Here is a 22252-nt window from a genome sequence, read left to right on the forward strand (position 1 = left end):
CTTCATTGGATTTTTTTTTTCCCCACAGTAAAAAGAAAATTTTTTTCCTACATAATTCTACATTTTCTGCTTAGAGATAGGCCATGTTCTGTGAATATCTTCTGACCAATTCAACTAAGATGATAGGTGTTTTTTACAGGAATGCGATGTTTTGATATGAGGCCTATTTCTAAGTCAAGAAACATAATAATCTTCATTTTTACTTGTTGAATTTCTTGGAAATGAGGAAATACGCCTACACTGTTTGAAATGGACTGTCCAGAAAAGATATTGTCTAATGCTGGCCACATTTCATTCTTGATCTGATCAGAATCTTCAGGATTATAAAAGTCCACGAATCAATCAATGGCATTTATTCAGCACTTACTGTGCAGGGCACTGTACTCAATGCAACATAACAGACATGTGAATGTCTGAAAGGGGGTGATTCAAATCAATGCATACCCACAAATTTGTCCTATGTTTGTAGCATTCTTCCTCTCTTCCATAGCCTATTTTTATTAGCCAAGGGATTTAAGAGCCTTTCCCTCCTTTAAGACAGTTTTTGCAATTAGAACTTAAAAATGTACTAATACTGGAGTGAATTTATATGTAAATGGATGGGGTCTTAGGACTGGAAGATTTCCCTGGCCAGGCAGGGAGGATGGATAGCTCTGTCTAGAAGAAGAGAGGTTGATGCCAAAGCAAAAAGAAAGCCAAGAAAGTTACAAGGCTACTGCTAATAGACGAGGGAATTCTGCAATACATATGTAAAATGCTTGAAGGTATTTATGGATGGCATCCATATGATATATATAGTAGTGAGTGTCACAGAGTGAAAAAAAAAACCTCAGCTCCTTTGAGTTTTGGGGATGATCATTTTGGGCTCTCGATCACAAATGTTTGCATTTTTCTTGAATGCTGTGGGGAATTGCTTTTGGGAACAGAAATGGTTTTTATGGGTAGCTTATTGTATAACCCCTGGAACTTGTAAAGGCATAAATGCAACATTAAATCACCCTATTTTTCTATTTATCTATCAATTCATTTCTGCCCTGCTGAACTGAGACAGACTTTTTCAAAGCCAAGTTTCAAAAATTAGCACTTCCTACCATCAAGTCTCAGAATGGCTTCTAAGGTATCTGAGGTTTCCCTTTCACAGAGAAGCAGCGTGGTCTTGTGAAAAGAGCATGGGCCTGGGAGTCAGAAGACCACATCTGCTTTGTAACCTTGGGCAAGTCATTTAACTTTTTCAGGCCTCAGTTATCTCATCTCTAAAATGAGGATTTAGACCGTGAGCCCCATATGGGACATGGACTATGTCCAACTCTTATAGGTACCTCAGCGCTTATATTATGGTGTCTGGCACAGAGTAAGCATGAAACAAATGCCATTTAAAAATTGATTAATTTTAAATGGTAAAAAGAAGCTACAGTAGCTGCATCTAGACATGCTAACGAAAGCTGTATTTATCCATTTCCTTAGGACAGGCTGCCAGTCAACAGACTGTTTTACAGAAACCTACAACATGCTCTCTTATTCAGGGATATGAAGTTTGCTACCTTTCACACAATCTGCTTGATCTCACTCGTCTTGGAACACCAATCCACTAATCAATCCATCAATTAATGGTATTTACTGAGCCCTTACTGTATTGGTAGAGCACTGTATTAAGCATTTGGGAAAGCACGATACAAAAAAGGCAGTAGATACAATCCCTGCTCACAAGGAGCTTACACACTAGGGAAAGGGGAAACTGAAGATTGTAAGAATATTTACGTAAATACTTTGGGGCTGGGATGAGTATCAAAGTGCTTTAGGGATACACAGCCAAGGGCGTAGTCAACACAGAGGGGAACGGAAGTGGATGGCTTACTTTGTGAAGGCCTCTTGGAGGGGGGGTGATTTTTAGGAGGCTTTTGAAGATGGGGAGAGTGGTGGACTGTCAGATACCAAGGGAAGGGAGTTACAAGCCTGAGGGAGAATACACGCAAGGGGTCAGTGGGGGGGTGGTCGACGAGATCGAAGTACAGAGATTAGGTTGGTGGTAGAGAAGCAGAGTGTGAGGGCTAGGTTATAGTAGGAGATCAGTGAGGTTTTAGGTAGGAGGAGGGAGAGAGCTGATAGAGCGCCTTAAAGTCGAGGGCAAAGAGCTGTGTAATTTTCTACCTTAATTCCAAGATGCTAATGGAATTTCCCGAGGGAAAGATCCGCCTTACGAAGTTGAAGTCTCCAATGTAGACACTGCCGTCGGGACCGGATGCTAAGGCAACTGGGGCAAAGAGTTTGTTGCTGTGGGCCACACCATTGCAGTTGGTGCAGGAAACGCTTCTCTGGTGACCGTTTCCCATGACAGTGGAGATGACTGGAGGCTGCTGGGAAATGAACATGTTCTCTCCATTCCCTTTATGTACGATTCCTATATAGAAACAAAAATGAACATTATGTCATCCAATGCACAGTCCCAGAAAGTAGCTCCTTGGAAGCACAGCAGACTGGAAGGGCACAGAACTGGGATTCAGCGAACTGAGTCAACCAGTTTTATTACCTCAACCGCCTTGAGCTCCTCAGAGCTGAGGAAGTAAATGATCTGATGAAGAGGATCCCCGGGGAGGCCTGTCTCATACCATCTCAAACCCCCAACGGTGACCCAAGTTTGGAATCATGAATATTGCCATCCAGAGTCCCCGCTTGTACAGCAGAGAACCCTGTACGACCCTCGCATAACCGCTCCACTTTTTTAACTGAATTTCCCACCAATGATGCAATAACAGGATCTTCTAAAACCTAAAAATTGCTGTTTGGTGTGTCAGTTTTTTAGCAATGCACCATAGGGTATGTCATTCAAAAATTTTTCCAACCGATTGGCTTGGAAACCCTAGATTGGAATTAGAACCCACAATCTCTGATGACTCCCAAGCCTGTACAATAGACACATCCCCTCATTCACAAATCCCTTCATTCATCTCCCTCCCATCCCCACAGCACATTTGTACACATCTGTAAGTTATTTATTTATTTATTTTAATGTCTGTGTCTCCCTCTAGTCTGTGAGCTCACAGTGGGCAGGGAATGTGTCTGTTTGTTGTTGTATTGTATTGTCCCAAGCACTTAGTACAGTTCTTTGTACACAGTAAGTCCTTAATCAATATGATTGAATGAATGAATGAATGGATGAATTCCTGAGTCCAGAAGCCCAGAACATACATATTGGCTACTCTGAGTTGAAACAGCACATGGCAGGTGAAACTAATAAATGTGGTAGAAAATGCACAAAATGGCATTTTCTGCTGGATGCTACTTTCTTGGAAACAAAAATCACAATCACCATTCCTTGAACAGCCACTTGTACATATCTGATCCAAGTCTTTAGGCTTTCCTAACTCATGGACACCCAGGGTAGTGAGTGGCCACTTTTTCAACACGCAATCAGGAGGTGATGAGGTCGGGTAATGCGCCAACAAATCGGTCGTTAACTGAAGAACTATCCGTGATTTCTTGAGGATTACTATTTTAATATTCAATTTATTCATACATTTTTATTAGGCAGCAAAGGAATTTCTTAAGGGCTCTGAATATTTAATTAAGGATGATTGAGAGGGTTGCAATACACTTCTCAAAAAGTGTATTTGATTGCAGCACATGACCGAGAGTCAAATTTAAATGAGCTGTCTGATGGTGTATGAAAACAATGGTGACAAAAATAGCAAAATAGAGGTAAAAACAAAATCTCCTGATGATCAGTAACTGAATTTCCCACCAATGATGCAATAACAGGATCTTCTAAAACCTAAAAATTGCTGTTTGGTGTGTCAGTTTTTTAGCAATGCACCATAGGGTATGTCATTCAAAAATTTTTCCAACCGATTGGCTTGGAAACCCTAGATTTGATATTTACATGTATTTTCTAAAGGAGACTCCCATTTGTAGTATCAATATAATAAGAATGGTTAACAATAACTCTGAAAATGACATGTTATTGCTAGACTCCTGGCAATTTAAAAACTAAAGATGGCTATTCTAAACCATTCTTCTAAGGCTGCAATTCTAAAACTCCCCTTTCCTATTAGAGGCCCAGCTCTCCATCAAAGGAGGAGAGTGATTAAAGGAAATAAAACATAAGGAAATGTACTTTCTGATTACATCTCCAGGATTGATCTCTTGCTTTCATGCGAGGTGTTAAAATGCCAGCGTTCTAAGATTACTATTCCTGTTTAAGTATGGAGCCATCCAAAAATAAAATAAAATAGAAGGGGCAAATCCCCTCTGTGCTGTTCCGCATTCGGGACTTGGAAAAATAGATCATTCTGAAGGGTGTTTTTTGTTGTTTCAGGAATCTATTTAACCTTCTGCTATGCAGAACCAGAGCATATGATGATTTAACATCAATTTTTCAGCAAAGCATCGCTCTGGAAACGTTTTGTTTATGTTACTGGAAATCTTGATCAATTACCCCTGCCTCCTTTCCACTTTATTCCACTGTGTGGGCTCATTTTAAACATGAAACTAAATGATCCTAGGGCCTGAAGCTCGTTATTTATGGGAAGGGCTAAGTTTAGGGCATTTCAGAATCAGCAGAGGAAACCTTCTGATTCATGGCTGAAGGAGCCTGGAAGCAGAATATTGCACATTTCTCCTCTAAATTCCCCTTTCAGTGCAAAAGCAAAATCAGCTATGGAATAAGCTAAATACGCCTGTCTGTGCCTACTATTCATATCCCCCAATTCTGCCCCCATCCCCGACCACCATTCCTCCTTGTCCAGAAGTTGCCTTGAAACTTTTAAGTAAGTTTGAATAGAAAATTCCCCCTGGAAGCCAGCGGGTGGTGCTTTATGCTGATTTCAAAACAGAAACTATTTTTCGACTTACCGACAACAAGGGACGGAATACATATTTCTCTCTGGAGTTGACTGAGGGTATATAAAACAAGCCGGGAGATATGCTGGCATAATCAATGGAAACTTATTCTCCCTCTCCTTTGTGAAATCACTTGGCTGACAGAAGCTCCCGGTTTGACTTTGAAGCGTCGAGGCAAAAGAAATCCTTTCTCCATCTCAATCAGACAGCAGAACCATATGCAATTAATGCCTCAGAAAGGTCCTCTCTCTGGCCAAACAAAACCATTTTCTGAAGATTTAATCATGGTAAAGGTGTACCTGACAGGCATCTTTGATGGGGGCAGGGAGAGTTTGACCTGATATCAGGGAGAAGCTAGCTGTCCACTGAACTGCACTGTATATCTTCATTCTGTGGCCCTTCAAAGATCTGAGTCCATTCAACTGGAACAATACATTCAGATGGTCCACAGATACATTTCTTTCCCATTAAGACCATCACAGATCATATTATCAAGGGATCACTATCTCTTGGTACTCCAAAAAGACTTGGAAAATCTTAAAGGCTAATTTTCAGATAAATATGATGCTGTGATAGGTTACGATGATTACCTGGGAGAAAATATATAGTGAATGATGGTTCTGGATTTAAGAAAATTTGGGAGGTGAATAACAGGTGAAATCCAAACTACGCAACCAGTTTCCAAACTAGGAAACTGGAGGAAACTAGGAAAGGTGTTTCAGTGTTGCTAATATGCTGTTCTGAATCAATTAAGAGGGTGTGCCTAAAAAAACAGGTCAAGTGGGAGGAATCTTATCATGAGAGTTCAGAGAGACTCCTCACCTGACTTGCATCTGTCAGAAAATGCTGTTTGATCTGAGGGAAAAATATCAGTGCTTTCCAAATTGGTCTTTCCAAAGCTTCTCTTTTTGTCTTAGAATCTCCACATATTAAATTTGTTTGGATGGATGCAATTTAGTCTTGTAAAGTGCCTTGAGGGAAGGGTTGGTGCTTACAATCACAGAAAAAGTCAGTAACAGATCTTCTCTCAGTTCCTGACTCTTTATGGACTGTATGGCTGCGGATCAATCAATCAATCAATCCATCCATCAATCATATTTTTTGAGAGCTTACTGTGTGCAGAACACTGTACCAACACTTGGGAGAGTTCAAAACAACAGAGTTGATAGATGTATTCCCTGCACACAGCGAGTTCACAGTCTAGAGGGGGACACAGACATTAATTTATATTAATATGGGTATGTATATGAGTACTGTGGGGTGGAGGGAGGGGTGAATAAAAGGAGCAAATCAAAGCCCTACTGAAAGTTCACCTCTTCCAGGAGGCCTTCCCAGACTAAACCCCACTTTTCCTCTGCTCTCCCTCCCCTCCCCATTGTCCTTACTTGCTTCCTTTGCTCTACCCCCCTCCCTGCCCCACAGCACTTGTGTATATATGCACATATTTATAATTATAATTCTATTTATTTTATTAATGATGTGTATATATCTATAATTCTATTTATTTATAATTTCGCTACTGATGCCTGTTTACATGGTTTGATGTCTGTGAGCTTTTAGAACCCATTGTGAGCAGGGATTGTCTCTATTTGTTGCTGAATTGTACTTCCCAAGTGCTCAGTACAGTGCTCTGCACACAGTAAGCGCTCAATAAATACGATGAATGAATGAAGGCAACCCAGAGGGAGTGGGAAAAGAGGAAATGAGGGCTTATCCAGGGAAGGCCTCTTGGAGGAGATGTGCTTTCAACCAGATCTTGAATGTGGGGAGAGTAATTTTTCATCGGATATGAAGAAGGAGGACGATCCAGGCCAGAGGCAGGAGGTGGGTGAGAGGTCGGAGTAAGATAGAAGAGACTGAGGGGCAGCGAGAGGGTGGCATTGAAGGAGCAAAGTGTGCAGTAGAAGAGCGGTGAGGAGGTGAGGTAGGAGGGAGCGGGGTGATTGACTGCTTTAAAGCCGACGGTAAGGAGTTTCTGTCTGATGCGAAGATGGATGGGCAACAACTGGATGCTCTTGAGGAGTGGGGAAAGGTGGACTGAACATTTTTGAAGAAAACTGATCCGAGCGGCAGAGTGAAGTATGGACTAGAATGGGGAGAGACAGAAGGCAGGGAAGACAGCAAGGAGGCTGATATAGTAACCAAGGAGGGTTAGGATAAATGCTTGGATTAATAATGTTGGCATTTGTTAAGCACTTACTATGTGCAGAGCACTGTTCTAAGCGCTGGGGTAGATACAGGGTAGTCAGGTTGTCCCACGTGAGGCTCACAGTTAATCCCCATTTTACAGACGAGGTAACTGAGGCACAGAGAAGTGAAGCGACTTGCCCACGGTCACACAGCTGACGAGGGGCGGAGCCGGGTGTCGAACCCATGACCTCTGACTCCGAAGCCCAGGCTCTTTCCACTGAGCCACGCTGCTTCCCGTGCGATTAATCCCGTGGACTAATGTGGTAGCAGTTTGGATGGAGAGGAAAGGGCGGAATTTAGCGATGTTGTGAGGGTTAAACTGACAGGATTTAGTGATAGATTGAATATGTGGACTGAATGAGAGAGTCGAGTCAAGGATAACACCAAGGTTATGGGCTTGTGAGACAGGAAGGAGGGTGGTGCTATCTACAGTGATGGGAAAATCAGGGGCAGGACAGGGTTTAGATATAGGAAGATAAGTAGAAATGTTTGGGACATGTTAAGTTTGAGGTGCCGTCTGGACTTCCAAATGCAGATGTCTTGAAGGTGGGAGGAAAAGCACAACTGCAGAGGGGGAGAGAGATCAGGGATGGAGGTGTAGATTTGGGAATTATCCACACAGAGGTGGTAAGTTGAAGTCACGTGAGTGAATGAGTTCTGTAAGTGAGTATAGCTGGATAATAGAAGAGGCAATTAAACCTTGAGAGATTCCCACAGTTAGTGGATGGGAGGTAGAGTATGAGCCTGCAAAAGAGACTGAGAATCAACGGCCAGAGAGATAGGAGAAGAACCAAGAGAAGCCAAGGTTGGATAATGTTTCCAGGAGGAGGTGGTGGTTAACGGTATAGACGGCAGCTGAGAGGTTGAGGAGGATTAGAAAGGAGTAGAAGCCATTGGATTTGTTGAAAAGGAGATCATTTATGATCTTTGAGAGGGCAGTGAGGGTTTGGGAGGGGTTTTTTTCCGGATAGGGAAGACTTGGGCACGTTTGAAAGCAGTGGGAAAGAAGCCGTTGGAGAGTGAACAGTAGAAGATGGTGGTCAGGGAGGGAAGAAGGGAGGGAGCAAGTGCTTTGATAAGGTGTGAAGGGATGGATTCAGATGTGCAAGTGGAGTGGGTGGATTTTTGAGGGAAGGCAGGAGATTTCCCCTTGAGATACTGCTGGGAAAGATGGGACAGTTGAAGAAGGGGCAGGAGGAGGGAGGGACTGGAGAGAGGCAAGAGGTCTAGGGAGATCACGCAAGGCAGTTTCAATTTTCTCAAAAACAGAGGTGGCCAGTTCATTAGGGACAAGAGATGGGGGAGGCAGTTGGACAGGAGGTTTGAGAAAGGAATTAAACATCTGCAACAACGGGGCTAGGAAGAGTAGAGAATAACAGAATTGGTAGACCTATCCCTTGTCCATGATAAAAGCAACACATACTAGTTTCATTCTCCCAACTGTGGCATCTTATTTAGAATAAAGCCCTGGAAATTACACCGTTTCAACTAACGGACATCTACCTAAATATGAATTAGGATGGATACAATGAATTCATGGAACCGGAGTAAACTTTTTCAATCCCTCTCCTTCCCCCACATTTCCACTAGCCAATGGCAAGAGGACACATTTTCCCCTGGAGCGCACAGCTGGAGGTTGGCTTGATTGAGGTCAATTCCCTCTTTGTGTTTAATGCCAATGACAGGCACTTGAAAGAGTCGATCTATAAGAGCCAATAAAGGGGCCGGAAAAGAAGTGGCTGCTTAAAATGTCAAACTATTTCAAATGAAAACAAAAACCTGATCATTTATAAGTGACACCTGCCCTTTTGCAATTGTAGCATTTAAACCACAGATCTTCTTTGACAACAAGAAAAATCTGACATTTTACATCTGGGCATGAATCTTTACTCTTGTTTTGGTTTTTCTTTTCTTTATTTTTTTACAATTAGAAATGGATTTGTGATTCCTCTTCCTAAAGGGAAAGACCAGAGATGGGAGGGAATACGGGGACCAGCATATACACGACAGAGAGCATTCTCACTAACAGGGAAGCCCCAGGGACCTACCCTTCTTAAAGTTCTCAGACTGCTGCACCAGAAAGCGGCCCTAGCCCCACGGTACCATCTGACCTGGAAAAGATGTTTATATTTCTTCCCCAGCACTAGATCGTTGCCCTACTGCAACCCATACCCCTTGGAATGATCCTACTGTCAAAAGTCCTAGCAGCTGGTCTCATTAAAGCTGACAAGAAATGCCAAAAGCAAAATGGCCTTGCTGAAAAATGGATTCGCATGTGGAGGGATTTATGTGGAGGTTGTGAAAGCCAGGGGACCAAAGCGATCACAAGGAGCAGTAGAACTCTAAGTAGTCTTTGCTGGAGGGAACAAGACCAGACACTTTTGTGTCCTCTCCAGCCTATCACCTCCCAAATCTCCTTATCCCTCCCAATGCCACCTGGAACACAGAAACAGGGTGAAAGTTTAGGGATAAGAGCCCCACTTCCAACACCATTCTTCACCTCTGCACCCCTCTGCCTATTTTCCCTTTCCCTTCTGCCCATTCGACTTAGACTAGCATATTTTGGACACAATCAGGAAGACTAATTATCTGGAGAAGAATCTAATGCTAGGAAAAGTCCAGGGAAAATATGGAAGAGGTAGACCGGCAGCTAGACAGATAGAGACAATAATAACGATAACGGAAGAACCATTAGAAAGTTTGCGGACTATGGCAGAGGACAGGACGTTCTGGACAAAGTATATCCAAGGAGTCGCTATGAATAGGAAATGACTCGATGGTACTGAATAATAATAATGTTGGTATTTGTTAAGCGCTTAATATGTGCAGAGCACTGTTCTAAGCGTTGGGGTAGATATAGGGTCATCAGTTTGTCTTCATCCCCATTTTATAAATGAAGTAACTGAGGAAAAGAGAAGTTAAGTGACTTGCCCACAGTCACACAGCTGACTAGTGGCAGAACTGGGATTCCAACCCATGACCTCTGGCTCCCAAGCCCAGGCTCTTTCTCACTGAGCCACGCTGCCTCTCTTTTATAATGATAAATACACCACCAACCTTCAATTTCTCATGGCCCGATGGATCCCGGTCGAGGCCCGGTGGATTTGCAAGGGGAGGAAGTTTCAGACAAGAGGCAGGATGTGAGCAAGGTGTCTGAGGAAGGAGAGTTGAGAATGAAGGAGGGAGAGTTCTGCTTGGGAGTTGGGGTGCAGTGAGAGAATGGAGGAGATTGGAGGCAGAGAGGAAAGCACCGAGGGATTTCTTAAAAGTAGTAGCAATAGTATTTACTGAGTTCCTGTTAGGATACATGTACTACACTAAATGCTCATGAAGACAGAAGTGACACATTCCCCTGCCCACAAGGAATGTGGTCTTCTATGCCATCAGGCCAATGGCCCTTTCCTCATCTGTCTTGGATTTTCAAACTTTCTCCACCCCTCCCTCAGCCCACAACACATCTACATAGCCACGATTTATTTCTAGACTGTAAGCTTGTTGTGACAGGGAATGTATCTGCCAACTCTATTACCTTGTGCTATCCCAATCGCTTAGTACTGTGCTCTAGGCAAAGTAGGTGCTCAATAAACACAATTGATGGATTGAATTTTTGCTGATGGCTTTGTGTCTAGTTGTATAATAATAACGACAGTAATTACGGAAGTTAGTACATTAGAAACTAAGCGTCGTGTGAAGAGGTGGGATAGACGCATGACAATCTCTGTCCCAGAAGAAACCGAGGCCCCGAGAGGCCAAGTAAACTGTCTGATGCTATTTCCCTTTCCAGAGAGGGAAAGAGGAAGGAAGGAAGGACAGGATTAAAGGGCTGAGCTTTCACAGAGGCTGAGGCACAAGTGTTCTGGGAGAAGCTTACGACCAGCCAAAAAAAGATGGCTTATTTTTAGATGATGTTCAAGTTAACAGAATGACTGTTCTAGGACATTCTCAGAGATAAAAAAAAAAAACACACTCCGGCAATGACAGCAGGAGAACAACCTGACATAAGAGGGTCCTTTCCCCCGAACGACGGTACTGATGCACAAAGCCGCCGGAGATTGTGGCCGCGGGGAGCGGACGCGTGGCAGGTTGAAAACATTTCACCTGTGCTGTCACAGAGCTAATTGCAGCTGGCTCATCAGCCAGCCAGATAGGGGAATGTGTCACAAATCCAATTCATTGGCAGGTCAGCACAGTAAAAGTGGAACACAGTCCCGTGGGGTAGCTAGGCTTCGGAATGTGACTGTCTTGGGAGTCTGCCGAGTTAATGGTGGCTGCTCAGGGGGACAAAGAACTCCGAGGCCACCTGCTTAGGCGGTCTGTACTTTGATGCTGCAAAACACTGTGGCAGGGTGAGAGGTCTGGTCTAGGTCTGGGTAGAAGAAGGGAGGGAAAAGGAGAACAGGGCGAGGAAATTTGAAATGCAGCCCGTCATTAAGCCAATCTGTTGATTTGGGGATTTCCAGAGAGGAATGGGGGAGGAAAGAATAGAGCCAAGTTACAAATCTACAGGGCTCACTTGTAAATTATGATTCCTCCCACTTTAGCTTGGGGCTTAGTATTGAACTAACTGTGCAGATTTGGATCAGTAGGAGCTGCAGCGTATTTTGGGCACTCATTGGTTTGGTACACTGCAGTACGTGTTTGGGAAGTCCAGAATACCAAAATACCAAATACCAATGACACATTGCCCACCCACAAGATGCTTACACTCCAACAGTGGGTGACAAACATAAAAATATTTAAAACCGGAGCAGTCAAAATAAGCAAATGAGCGGTATGCAAATAACTTGATAGGTGCTAAGAACAAACGGCCTTTTGTATTAAACAGTGATTTTTTTTTTAATATTTGTTAAGAGTTTACTATGTTCCAGGCACTGTATGCTAAACACTGAGGTGGATACAAGCTAATCAAGTTGGACACAGTCCATGTCCCACATGGGGGTCATTGTCTTAATCCCTTTTATACTGATGAGGTAACTGAGGCATAGAGAAGTGAAGTGATTTGGCCAGGGCCACACTGGGGAAGAGTGGCAGAATCAGGATTAGAACCCAGATCCTTCTGACTCCCAGGCCCATGCTCTATCAACTAGGCCAAGCTGCTTCTCAGAATTTCCTCCTAGGAACTTCTCTGTCCTTTTGGGGAGGAGGGATTCATATCTTCATGTGTCCTAGTGGCTAGAGCATGGGCCTGGGAGTAAGAAGGACCTAGGTTCTAATCCCGGCTTGGACACTTGTCTGCCGTGTGACCTTGGGCAAGTCACTTCACTGGGCCTCAGTTACCTCTTCTGTAAAATGGGGATTAAGACTGCAAGCCTCATGTGGGACAGGGACTGTATCCAGCCTCCTTACCTGGTATCTACTCCAGCACTTAAAACAGTGGTTGGCATGAAATAAGCACTTGAAAAGTATTATTATTATCATCATCATCTTCAGGTACTAAGAAAGAAGGCATCTTCCTCCCTGGATCCCACAGACATGAAAAGACCACAAAAGTAATAGTATCATCGAGTTAAGTCTCTTAATCCTAGCTAGGGTCAGGGGTTGGTTCCGGAGTCAGGTATAATAATAATTATGGTACTTGTTAAGCGCTTGCTATGTGCTATGCATTGTTCCAAGTGCTGAGGTAGATACAAGCTAATCAGATGGGACAGAGTCCCTGTCACACATGGGGCTTACATTCTTAATCTCCACTTTTCAGATGAGGGAACTGAGGCCCAGAGAAGTAAAGTGAAGTGCCCAAGGTCACGCAGCAGACAAGTGGTGGAACCAGGATTAGAACCCAGGTCCTTTTGAGTCCCAGGCCTGTGCTCTAGCCTGGCACAAATGGGCAGGCAGGGCATGTTCTGGAGTGGGATTAGGGCATAAAATGACGTAATAGACATGTACTTTCTCCAAACCTTGGGACCCATTTACTCCCCTTCTCCGATCTGAACCCACGAGGCTTGGTTCTGGGACTCTGGCACCAGGAAGTGGTCCGGGAGGCCCGTGTGGGACGGGGACTGTGTCTAACTGTATGATATCTACCTGAGTACTTGGCACAGTTCTTGGCATCTAGGGCATGCTAACAAATATCCTGTTCAGCACGGGTAAGGAACTTGTCTGCTAATTCTGTCCCATCATACTCTCCCAAGTGCTTAGAATGGTGCTCTGCCCATAGTAAGCATTCAGTAAATCCCATTGGTTGATTGAATGATTATTATTTGTCTCACACTGAGTGGGAGGTGAGGGTCCCCTAAAGGCAGAGGCAATCCCCTGTTTTGCCCCACTGCGCATAGCCAATCCCAGGTGGCGAATGATGGTCTTTTCTAAAATCTGGAAAGGCTCCGTAGTGACCTCTGCCAGAGGGGATGTTTCCGAGAGGAAGAGGACACCCATCCGCGCTTAATGATTGACTCCGCACCCCTGGCGAGTTGGAAGACCTTTCGGGGGCCTAAATGTACTCACCCTTAAAATAGCTACAGAACAGCCCAGGGCTAGTGTGAGGAGTCACTACAACCTGCCAGGTGAAAACATTTTCCCAGCTGCCTAATCTGAAGGTGATTATCAGTGGCCCAAGTTCTCCTGCCTAGTCTACCCTGTGGCTCCAGAGTCTACCGTTTCACCATTCACACACACTGTTATCCGAAGACAGATTTAACGGAAAGATTTAATTGCTCTATCAATAATGACGGTGCTATTCAAGGACAATACCGGTCGGATCATTTCTGATGCGGATGGCGACTGGTGGAAAAAACCATTTAGTGTTTCTTTGTCTCTGTGGTCACTGCTTCCTCTTACTCCTTATTCTTTGCCTTGCTCGCACCTTTCCCTTAGGGATGCTTCATCCGTCTTTCTCTTTCTATTGCAATTTGGCTGTTCGGGAGGTGAGCCTGATTTTGGTTCTCTCACTCCAGGCTCAAGAGGGTGCCGTATTCTTACCCACTAAACACTAAACAATGTAGCAAAAATGAAATTCTGCTGCCCACCATGAAGTGAGAGATATCTGCATTTCACCTTAGCTAAAGCTACCAAGATTTGGCTTCAGTGTCCTCAAAGTCTGTCGTGAAAGAAATGCAACACGCTGATTCGCATTAACGAGAAAACCCATTTAACATTACAGATGAGAATATCTACAGACAATTACACCATTAACAAGTTAGCTCCTTATAACTATTAATAAGTTAGCTACTTATAACCCAATGTCAAATACAGTTCTTTCATCTGACTCTAAGACCCCTATGTGATGAGGAGTCTTCCAATGTCAATGACAGAAGCCCCTCGGCCTAGTCACAAAAGCTTGAAGACCGAGAGCGTTCATGAAGGAAATGATTACACTCCCTGAGGCTTATGCAGGCTTACTGGCATTCTCTCATTCCTGTAGTGTTGCGTTTCTGCTGGGCCATGAAATGCAGTGAGTAAGTACGTTGGACAGGAATGCAAAGACTCTTACTAATTTTTCCTGTCTGGATACTTTTAAAATTTGCATTTATGGGATTTGCTATGTTTTTTATCAAGATCTTATGGAAGGCACCCAGAAATTTGGGCGTAGGTCCTTTCCCGCTAACTGTGATTACCACCTTGACCATGAATTCCATGAGGGACAGGGACCGTGTCCAACCTGAATATATTTATCTACTCCCCCTTTTAGACTGTGAGCCCGTTGTTGGGCAGGGATTGTCTCTATCTGTTGCCGAATTGTACATTCCAAGCACTTAGTACAGTGCTCTACACCCAGTAAGCGCTCAATAAATACGATTGAATGAATACTCCAGCATCTAATATAGTGGTTGACACAAAGTAAGTGATTAACAAATACCATGATGATCATCATCATCAGATTCCACATTAAATCTTCATTCCCCTCTCTGCTAACAACAGACATCCAAGATGTAAATTTGACCAGATCTACTTACCGCTCTGTGGGTTCAAAATATGATGCTTGTTTAAGGACCAGCCCCCTAGGTTTGAAGCATCCAACTCAAAACCTTGTAAGACCACTGTTCTTTTCTCCCACAGAATAAAGTCAGGGCATGTTTCATATTCATATCCTACGGACACTGCAAAAGAAAACCAGTCACCACATTAATCAACCCTTTAAATTTCCATTTATTACCTAATTTTACTGCTAGTGGGGCTTCCGCTGCTGACACTGAGTATTTGGTTCTTACATCCACACCTATTAAATGTGCAAATGTTAGAGGGTAGAATTACATTACACCAATCAAAAATCACATTGATTCAATTTGGATTTCTCCCGATTGATCGCTATCTTACTGAGAAATACAGTGGTGAGCTGAAAACTGTAAGTTTAAATCGAGTTTCCTGTAGGTGAAATTTTGGATACCATATATAGCTAAAACCAATGGGTTACCCCCCAGCATTTGGCTAGGCTTTTCGAGAAGAACAGATGTTGTGCATTAAACTTGGAAATCTGTAATGCTACTGAAGTGGAAAACATATCATATGATATCTTGGAGTGTATGGTCTGTGGGGTTCATATAGCTCATATCGCTTTAAAACCTGCTTCTAGAATTTCCTCACTAGAGCACCGTGCTTCATAACTAAAGAAATTGACTCCTGAAATTAAAGAATTTCATATAGTCTTAATATTACTTGCTTTAAAATACCACTTTGTCATTCCCCATACCTAACAGCTGTCTTCCCTCCCCTAGTCCTCTGGAAATGGCCCAAGATGTCAAAATACTCCGTTTAATGTCTCTGCCTGCACGAGAATCTACAGCTGCTGCTGGGGAATGGATAACTCCCTTCAAAACCATCCTGATCTTCTTTGCCATCTAAATTGGTAATGAAGAGTCAGTAAAATTACAAATATATTCTAAAGTGGTTATACTGATAGGCTTTCTAGGGGAAAGCAATGAAACTGATGGCTTTATCAGATATACCGAGCATCTCTATTTTTCTCCTCTGAAAGGCTCTCTGATATTCAGGACAGGGGTAAGACAGAACCATTCTTTGTTGGGAAGAAAGGATCTTAGGCTAGAAAAGGGCACAGGTGGGATAAATCTTGATGTACCAAATGGCATGGAGAGATCCTCTGCTTCTCTTGTCGACCTTTGAAAAAAAATCTTGATGAATAAATAATAGAATTACAACTTTCCCGAAATTCACCCCCTCTTTCCTCACAATCTCATTGTCAAATACAGGATCTGTTAGTCACTGGAAGGTGAGAAAACAGCAGTACATTCCCTTCTGAATAAGGCAATTTTACATTTTAGCAAATGTAAAGTCTAAAATTTTACATTTTAGCACCCAAGGGACCCAAAAGCAAGGTCTGAATTCTTTTTCTTAAAAGTCTTGTGAAAACTGAGGACCCTCCCATCATCCATGATAGGAAACGATTATACAAAAAGAATCACTTGAAGGCTTCTTGATGTCTCTGTAATAGGACACACACTATTGAAAACATTCTCACCTCCAGAATCATTCTCCAGTCCAAATAAAAAAATACAGGGCTTACAATCCCCACAATCAAATCCCCCCAACTCTTTTTAAAAACCAACAATTGCAAAATGCAGCTAGGCAGTCCCTTAATGAAGTTCCTCCAGCTTTTATTAGACCGACTTTCTCTTGAAAAACTTCTCCTGGATGATAAACTTATAATTTTTACTTAGAGTTGTTGTAAGATTCCAACTGGCCTTAATGAGGTTTTTTTTTTCTGTGTGCACACCCTTTCTCAAAGTAACAAGGAAAAACCCCTTCCCGACAGCAGTAAATTTGAAAATGCTAGCAGGACTTGTAATCCTCTTTTGAACTGTAAGACAATTAACTTCAAGAAGTTGAGAAACCCTATCAAAGCAAAGCAACCTAGAGTATGTATCACTGCAGTGTAGCACCATAGACCACCCACTCCTTGACAGATAATGAAGCAGAAAATAATCAAGGACATATTGCTCCTGGAACTAAAAATAAACTCCAACATTACCACTCTGTGAGGACTGCTGAGAGAGTGGGATCTACGGCTAGCAGAAGAGGCATCGGATGAGTGGACCACTACAACTTCTAGCATGCCTGTTCACACATTTAAATTTCCCAGAACGCTGTCACAGTCGCAGGGAGAGAGTTCAGGAATCTACCGGTGGTCTTCAGCTCAAAGAAGGGGAAATGAAGAAAGTAAATTATAGGTCAGGGAGAAAGACTGCGCTCATGATGTCCCATAGCCTCTCTCTGCCTATCTATTTCCCCTAAACATTTCCTACTTCTAATCCATCAATCCATCAGTGATATTTATTAGGTGTTTATTGGATGCAGAGCACTGTACTAAGCACTTGGGAGACTACACTCCAACAGAACTGGTAGACATGAATCCTGCCCACAGAAGCTTACAGACCATTTAGGGAGACAAATATTAAAATTAATTATCGATAAAAACAAATGGGAGAAAACAGCAATACGGTCAGAAGTGCTGAGAGGCTGGGGTGAATATCAACTGCTTAAGGGGTACGGATCAGACACAGTAGGTAAGGGAAGTCAGGGAAGCATTTTGAAGATGTGATATAAGTAAGCTTACAGAAGTGGGGAGAGAGGAGCCTGTTGTTGGGTAGGGATGTCTCTATTTGTTGCCAAATTGTACTTTCCAAGCTCTTATTAGAGTGCTCTGCACACAGTAAGTGCTTAATATATATGATTGAATGAATGTATGAATGAGGGGTGAGGGAATTCCAGGCCCGAGGGAGGATGAGAACGAGAGGTAGGCGGCAAGATGGATGAGGTCGGACTACAGTGAACAGGTTGGTGTGAGCGGAGTAAGATATGTGCGCTGGGTTGTAATAGGAGATCAGGGAGATGAGATTGGAGAGGGAGAGCTGGTTGAAAACTTTAATGCCTAGAATAAGGTGTTTGATGCAGAAGTGAATGGGCAAACTTTGTGTTAGATTCTCTGGGGACCGGATTACAATGGGATCACCTGCTTTTATTCCCAGCTCTGACGGTGGAACTTCCTTTTTCTCCCTTCTCACTCCCACCTTCTACCCACCCAGCCCCGGCCACCTCAGGTCCATTATCGTTCTCGGGATAGCGAGATGACGAAGTGGTTCGGAAGACGCTCTGTTGACGGTCCTATCCTAGATCATTTAGTCCACTGGGAACTGCTCTGCTTCCAGATTAAAAGCAAGTGAACCATGCTAAAGGTAATATACAATGAAGCTGCTTTGCTGAAAATTACTGAATTAAGCTGATGATTCTGCTGTTAAAGCCCAGGAGAATTAATAATGCCTCTTTTTATTATGAGACTCCATGTTATCTTGACCATGCTATGAAATTGAAGTAGAATAGCTAAAAATAACATCTACCGCATTTAAATTGTGAGTGAGGAAGTTATTCATAACCTTTTCACTCAAAGAGAAAACACTAAATGGGAGAAATCAGCCATCTATAGTTTCTTTTGAATACTGACTAGTGGGGGGAAAAAATCAAAAGTTTGAACACTGACAAAAGAAATAATGTCTTGAAAATCTGAGAACTGCGACAAGATAATGTTCAGATTTACACAAATCCTTTTGCGGTCTTTGTTTCTCTATAAAATCAATCTCAGTTGCATAATGCTTGTACCATGTAATATTTTAAGGGGTCTGATAGGTAACCTCCACGTAGCATTCATCTGACCCGAATCTTAAATTCTGAGTTTGCCTCGTTAATAGGATAATATTAATCTGCCATCGGCCAGGATAGCTCTTCTAACCTAAGGGGAAATACAATATCCAACCTTTCTAGATATTCCCTTACCGGCCAAAGGCTGAATTCCCATCCCCACAGCCTTGAAGTACATATCCTTGTATTCTGGTGTTTCATCTATCTGAAATTTATTTTAATGCCTTTTTTCCTCATTAAGCTCCTGGAGAGCAGGGCTCATGTACCGTATTGTACTCTTGCAAGCACTTGGACAGCGCTCTGCATAAAGTAAGAGCTCAATAAATACCACTGATTAACTGATTTAGCACTCATTTGCTTTACTTTATTATACTGCTTAACCGTCCCATCATCTAAACAATGTTCTGCGTTTTTGTTTAAAACACACACCATGCCAACCTATTAGATCTAAAAGCAATGTGGTGGATTCTAGGGATATCCAGCAGGGCAGTTAAAATGTCTTGCTTTCAAATGTTAACAAAAGACATGAGCTTTAGCAGGTGGGGAAGGCTGCTGGTTTAAGCAATAAATTGGCAACAAGGACAAGGCTTCTCAATTATTGCCTGGGCCCTTTTGGAGGTCGCATAAAACTTGGGATGTGAACCAATTCTCTTATCTCTTACTGAGAGCATTAAAACCTTGCTTAGCTTCGAGAGGTTCCTTGACTTAGTGGTGTTTAAATTAGTTGAGGGTCAAGGGTGAAAGAGGAGACAGTGGGTGGCTTATTTGAAAATAGTTCCCCTTTAAAAGGAAAGGGGCTATGTGGTGAGGGCTGTTTTAAATGAATCGCTCCATGTAAGACTAATAATGTTGGTATTTGTTAAGCACTTACTATGTGCCGAGCACTGTTCTAAACGCTGGGGGAGATACAGGGTAATCAGGTTGTCCCACGTGAGGCTCACAGTTAATCCCCATTTTACAGATGAGGGAACTGAGGCACAGAGAAGTTAAGTGACTTGCCCACAGTCACACAGCTGACAAGTGGCAGAGCCGGGAGTCGAACTCAGACCTCTGACTCCGAAGCCCAGGCTCTTTTCCACTGAGCCACGCATGTTAATCCACATGTGTCTGCTGAGATATTGTACTCTCCCAAGTGCTTAGTAGAGTGCTCTGCACACAGTAAGCACTCAGTAAATACAATTGAATGAATGACTGAATGACAATTCCCAGACGCTCATTTGTGCTGTTTCACCCTCAAAGCTTTGGCCACAAAGGTCTCTTTGCTCGAGTTTTTCAAGATTACAAACAAAAGAGAAGCAGTGTGCCTAGTGGGTAGAGCAAGGGCCTGGCTTTCAGAAGGACCTGGGTTTTAATCCTGTCTCCGCCACTTGTCGGCTGTGTGTAACCTTGGGCGAGTCACTTCACTTTTCTATGCCTCAGCTACCTCATCTGTAGAATGCGGATTAAGACACTGAGCCCCTCATGGAACATGAACTGGGTCCAACCTTGTATCTACCCCAGCACTTACAACAGTGCTTAGCACATTGAAACCGCTTAACAAATACCATAAAATCCAAACTTTCTCAAGAAGGTAGTGTATACACCAAGCAATGAAGCTTAGCATCTACTAATAGTCATGTTTCTCCCTCTCTTTCTAACAAGATGGAAATAGGCTCTTGTGTGAAGTGAACCCTTAGGAGGTCTAATTTTTACTGAAATACCACTCTTTCTTGCCAAAGTACTACACTAAATAATTACACAATTCTTGTTGCCAATAACCTTAAAGAATAATAGAATGGTTTAGAGTGCTGGTTTTAAAGGAGGATGTCTGATTTCCTGAATTTAAAGGACTTCAAATTGCTGCAATTTAATTTAATCAAAATGAAGTATGTGCAGGATGCATGATTACATATTGATAATGTACACGGACACAGGGAATTATTTTGACAAAATTCACATAATGAATGCAGATAAAGAGTCCCTGAGTAAGCCAGTTTGTTAAATTAAGTGAAGCTTTTGGTGGGGGCAATCTCACGGCAACTCCTCCTGAATACGAAATATTTTTGGCTATTGTCTGGAAGTACCAGAGTTGAGGAAGAAACAAGAAGAAATTATTTTCAGACATCAATTGAACCAGCAGAACAAAGAACTTTCTGTTCTCAGGTTCTCTTGCTAACTTGGCTATTTGATAGTTGTGTCCAGGTATCAGGTAGATAGCAAAATTTTTAAACTGGACCAAAATGTCTGGTAATAATGATTCTTCCTACCTGCGGAAAGTATGCTTCTGGAGATTTTTATTTTTAAATAGAAATAACATTTCAAGACCAAATCTACATAGAGAAAAACACATGTGAGATGCCTACATACTATTTCTAGGATTGTTCCTGGTAGCCAAAGAACATTAATGCACTATAGACCACCATTTGTAATAATAATAATAATGATAATAATAGTATTTGTTAAGCTCTTACTATGTGCCAAGCAATTAACTAAGCACCTGGGTACATATAAGATTATCAGGTTGGAACCAGTCATTGTCCCACATAGAGCTCACAGTCTTAGTAAGAAGGAGCAAAGGTAATTTAATCCCTATTTCACAGATGAAGAAACTGAGGCACAGAGAAGTTATGTGATTTGCCCAAGGTCAAACAGCAGGTAAATGGTGGAGCGGGGAATAAAAACCCAGATCCTCTGTGACTCCTGGACGCATTCTCTTTCAAGAGAGAATGCTGTGAGATACCTCCCTGGAAATCGTTACATCTGTGCACAAGCCAGACTGACACAGAAATTCAGGCAAACCCAATCAATCATATTTACTGAGCACTGACTGTGTGCAGGGCAGTGTATTAAGTGCTTGGGAGAATACAACACAACAATATAACAGATACATTCCCTGCCCAGAATGAGCTTACAGTCTAGAAGGGGAGACAGGCATTAGTATAAATTAAATAAATTACAGATATCCACCCACAGCTCTCGGCTGACTGAAAGGGCTTCAAGAGTCACCCCCAGTCCAAGCACACCCAAGAAGGGGTGAGGAGGTGAGTGCAGATCCACCTGTGCAGACCTGCAGCAACTGTCCTCCAAGGGGTCTTCCCTGATTTAGCCCTCCTTTCCTCTTTTCCCACTCCCTTCTTTGTCACCCTGTCTTGCTCTTTTTACTCACCCATTAATGCCTGTTCTGCCCTCTAGTCTGTAAGCTCGAGGTGGGTAGGAAATGTGTCTGCTATATTGTACTCTCCCAAGGGCTTAGTAGAGTGCTCTGCACACAGTAAGCACTCAAATAATATTGACTGACTGAATGTCAAGCACATGGACAGTATTAAAGAAAATGGAATCTCATAGGAGAAGCGATGGTCAAGATGCAACCTGAAAACCACCTGGAAGATTCTGAAGTGTTTTTATGAGGAGTAGGATGACCAACTACCTTGTGTTTCCACTAGAGCCTGAATTAGAAGAAAGGGGCTAAAACCTACAGCTTGAGGGATTTTTAAAATATGCATGGTTATTCATTCATTCATTCAATAGTATTTATTGAGCGCTTATTATGTGCAGAGCACTGCACTAAGCACTTGGAATGTACAAGTCGGCAACAGATAGAGACAATCCCTGCCCATTAATGGGATTACAGTCTAATCGGGGGAGACAGATGGACAAAAAACAA

General features: G+C 42.7%; 1 protein-coding gene across 4 annotated transcripts in view; it reads right to left on the reverse strand.

Annotated features, from left to right (window-relative positions):
• Window positions 1-22252, reverse strand: part of TENM1 (teneurin transmembrane protein 1) — a 717827-nt gene that overhangs the window by 102007 nt on the left and 593568 nt on the right. For all 4 annotated transcript variants that reach the window (XM_039912369.1, XM_029067334.2, XM_029067335.2 and 1 more), the window contains 2 exons: window positions 14916-15059; window positions 2149-2398 (listed from right to left, as the gene is read on the reverse strand). In XM_039912369.1, the coding sequence (XP_039768303.1) occupies window positions 2149-2398; window positions 14916-15059 (394 nt within the window). The remainder of the gene's footprint in view (window positions 1-2148; window positions 2399-14915; window positions 15060-22252) is intronic.

This window comes from Ornithorhynchus anatinus, chromosome 6 (genome assembly GCF_004115215.2).
Source record: "Ornithorhynchus anatinus isolate Pmale09 chromosome 6, mOrnAna1.pri.v4, whole genome shotgun sequence".
Classification (NCBI taxonomy): domain Eukaryota; kingdom Metazoa; phylum Chordata; class Mammalia; order Monotremata; family Ornithorhynchidae; genus Ornithorhynchus; species Ornithorhynchus anatinus.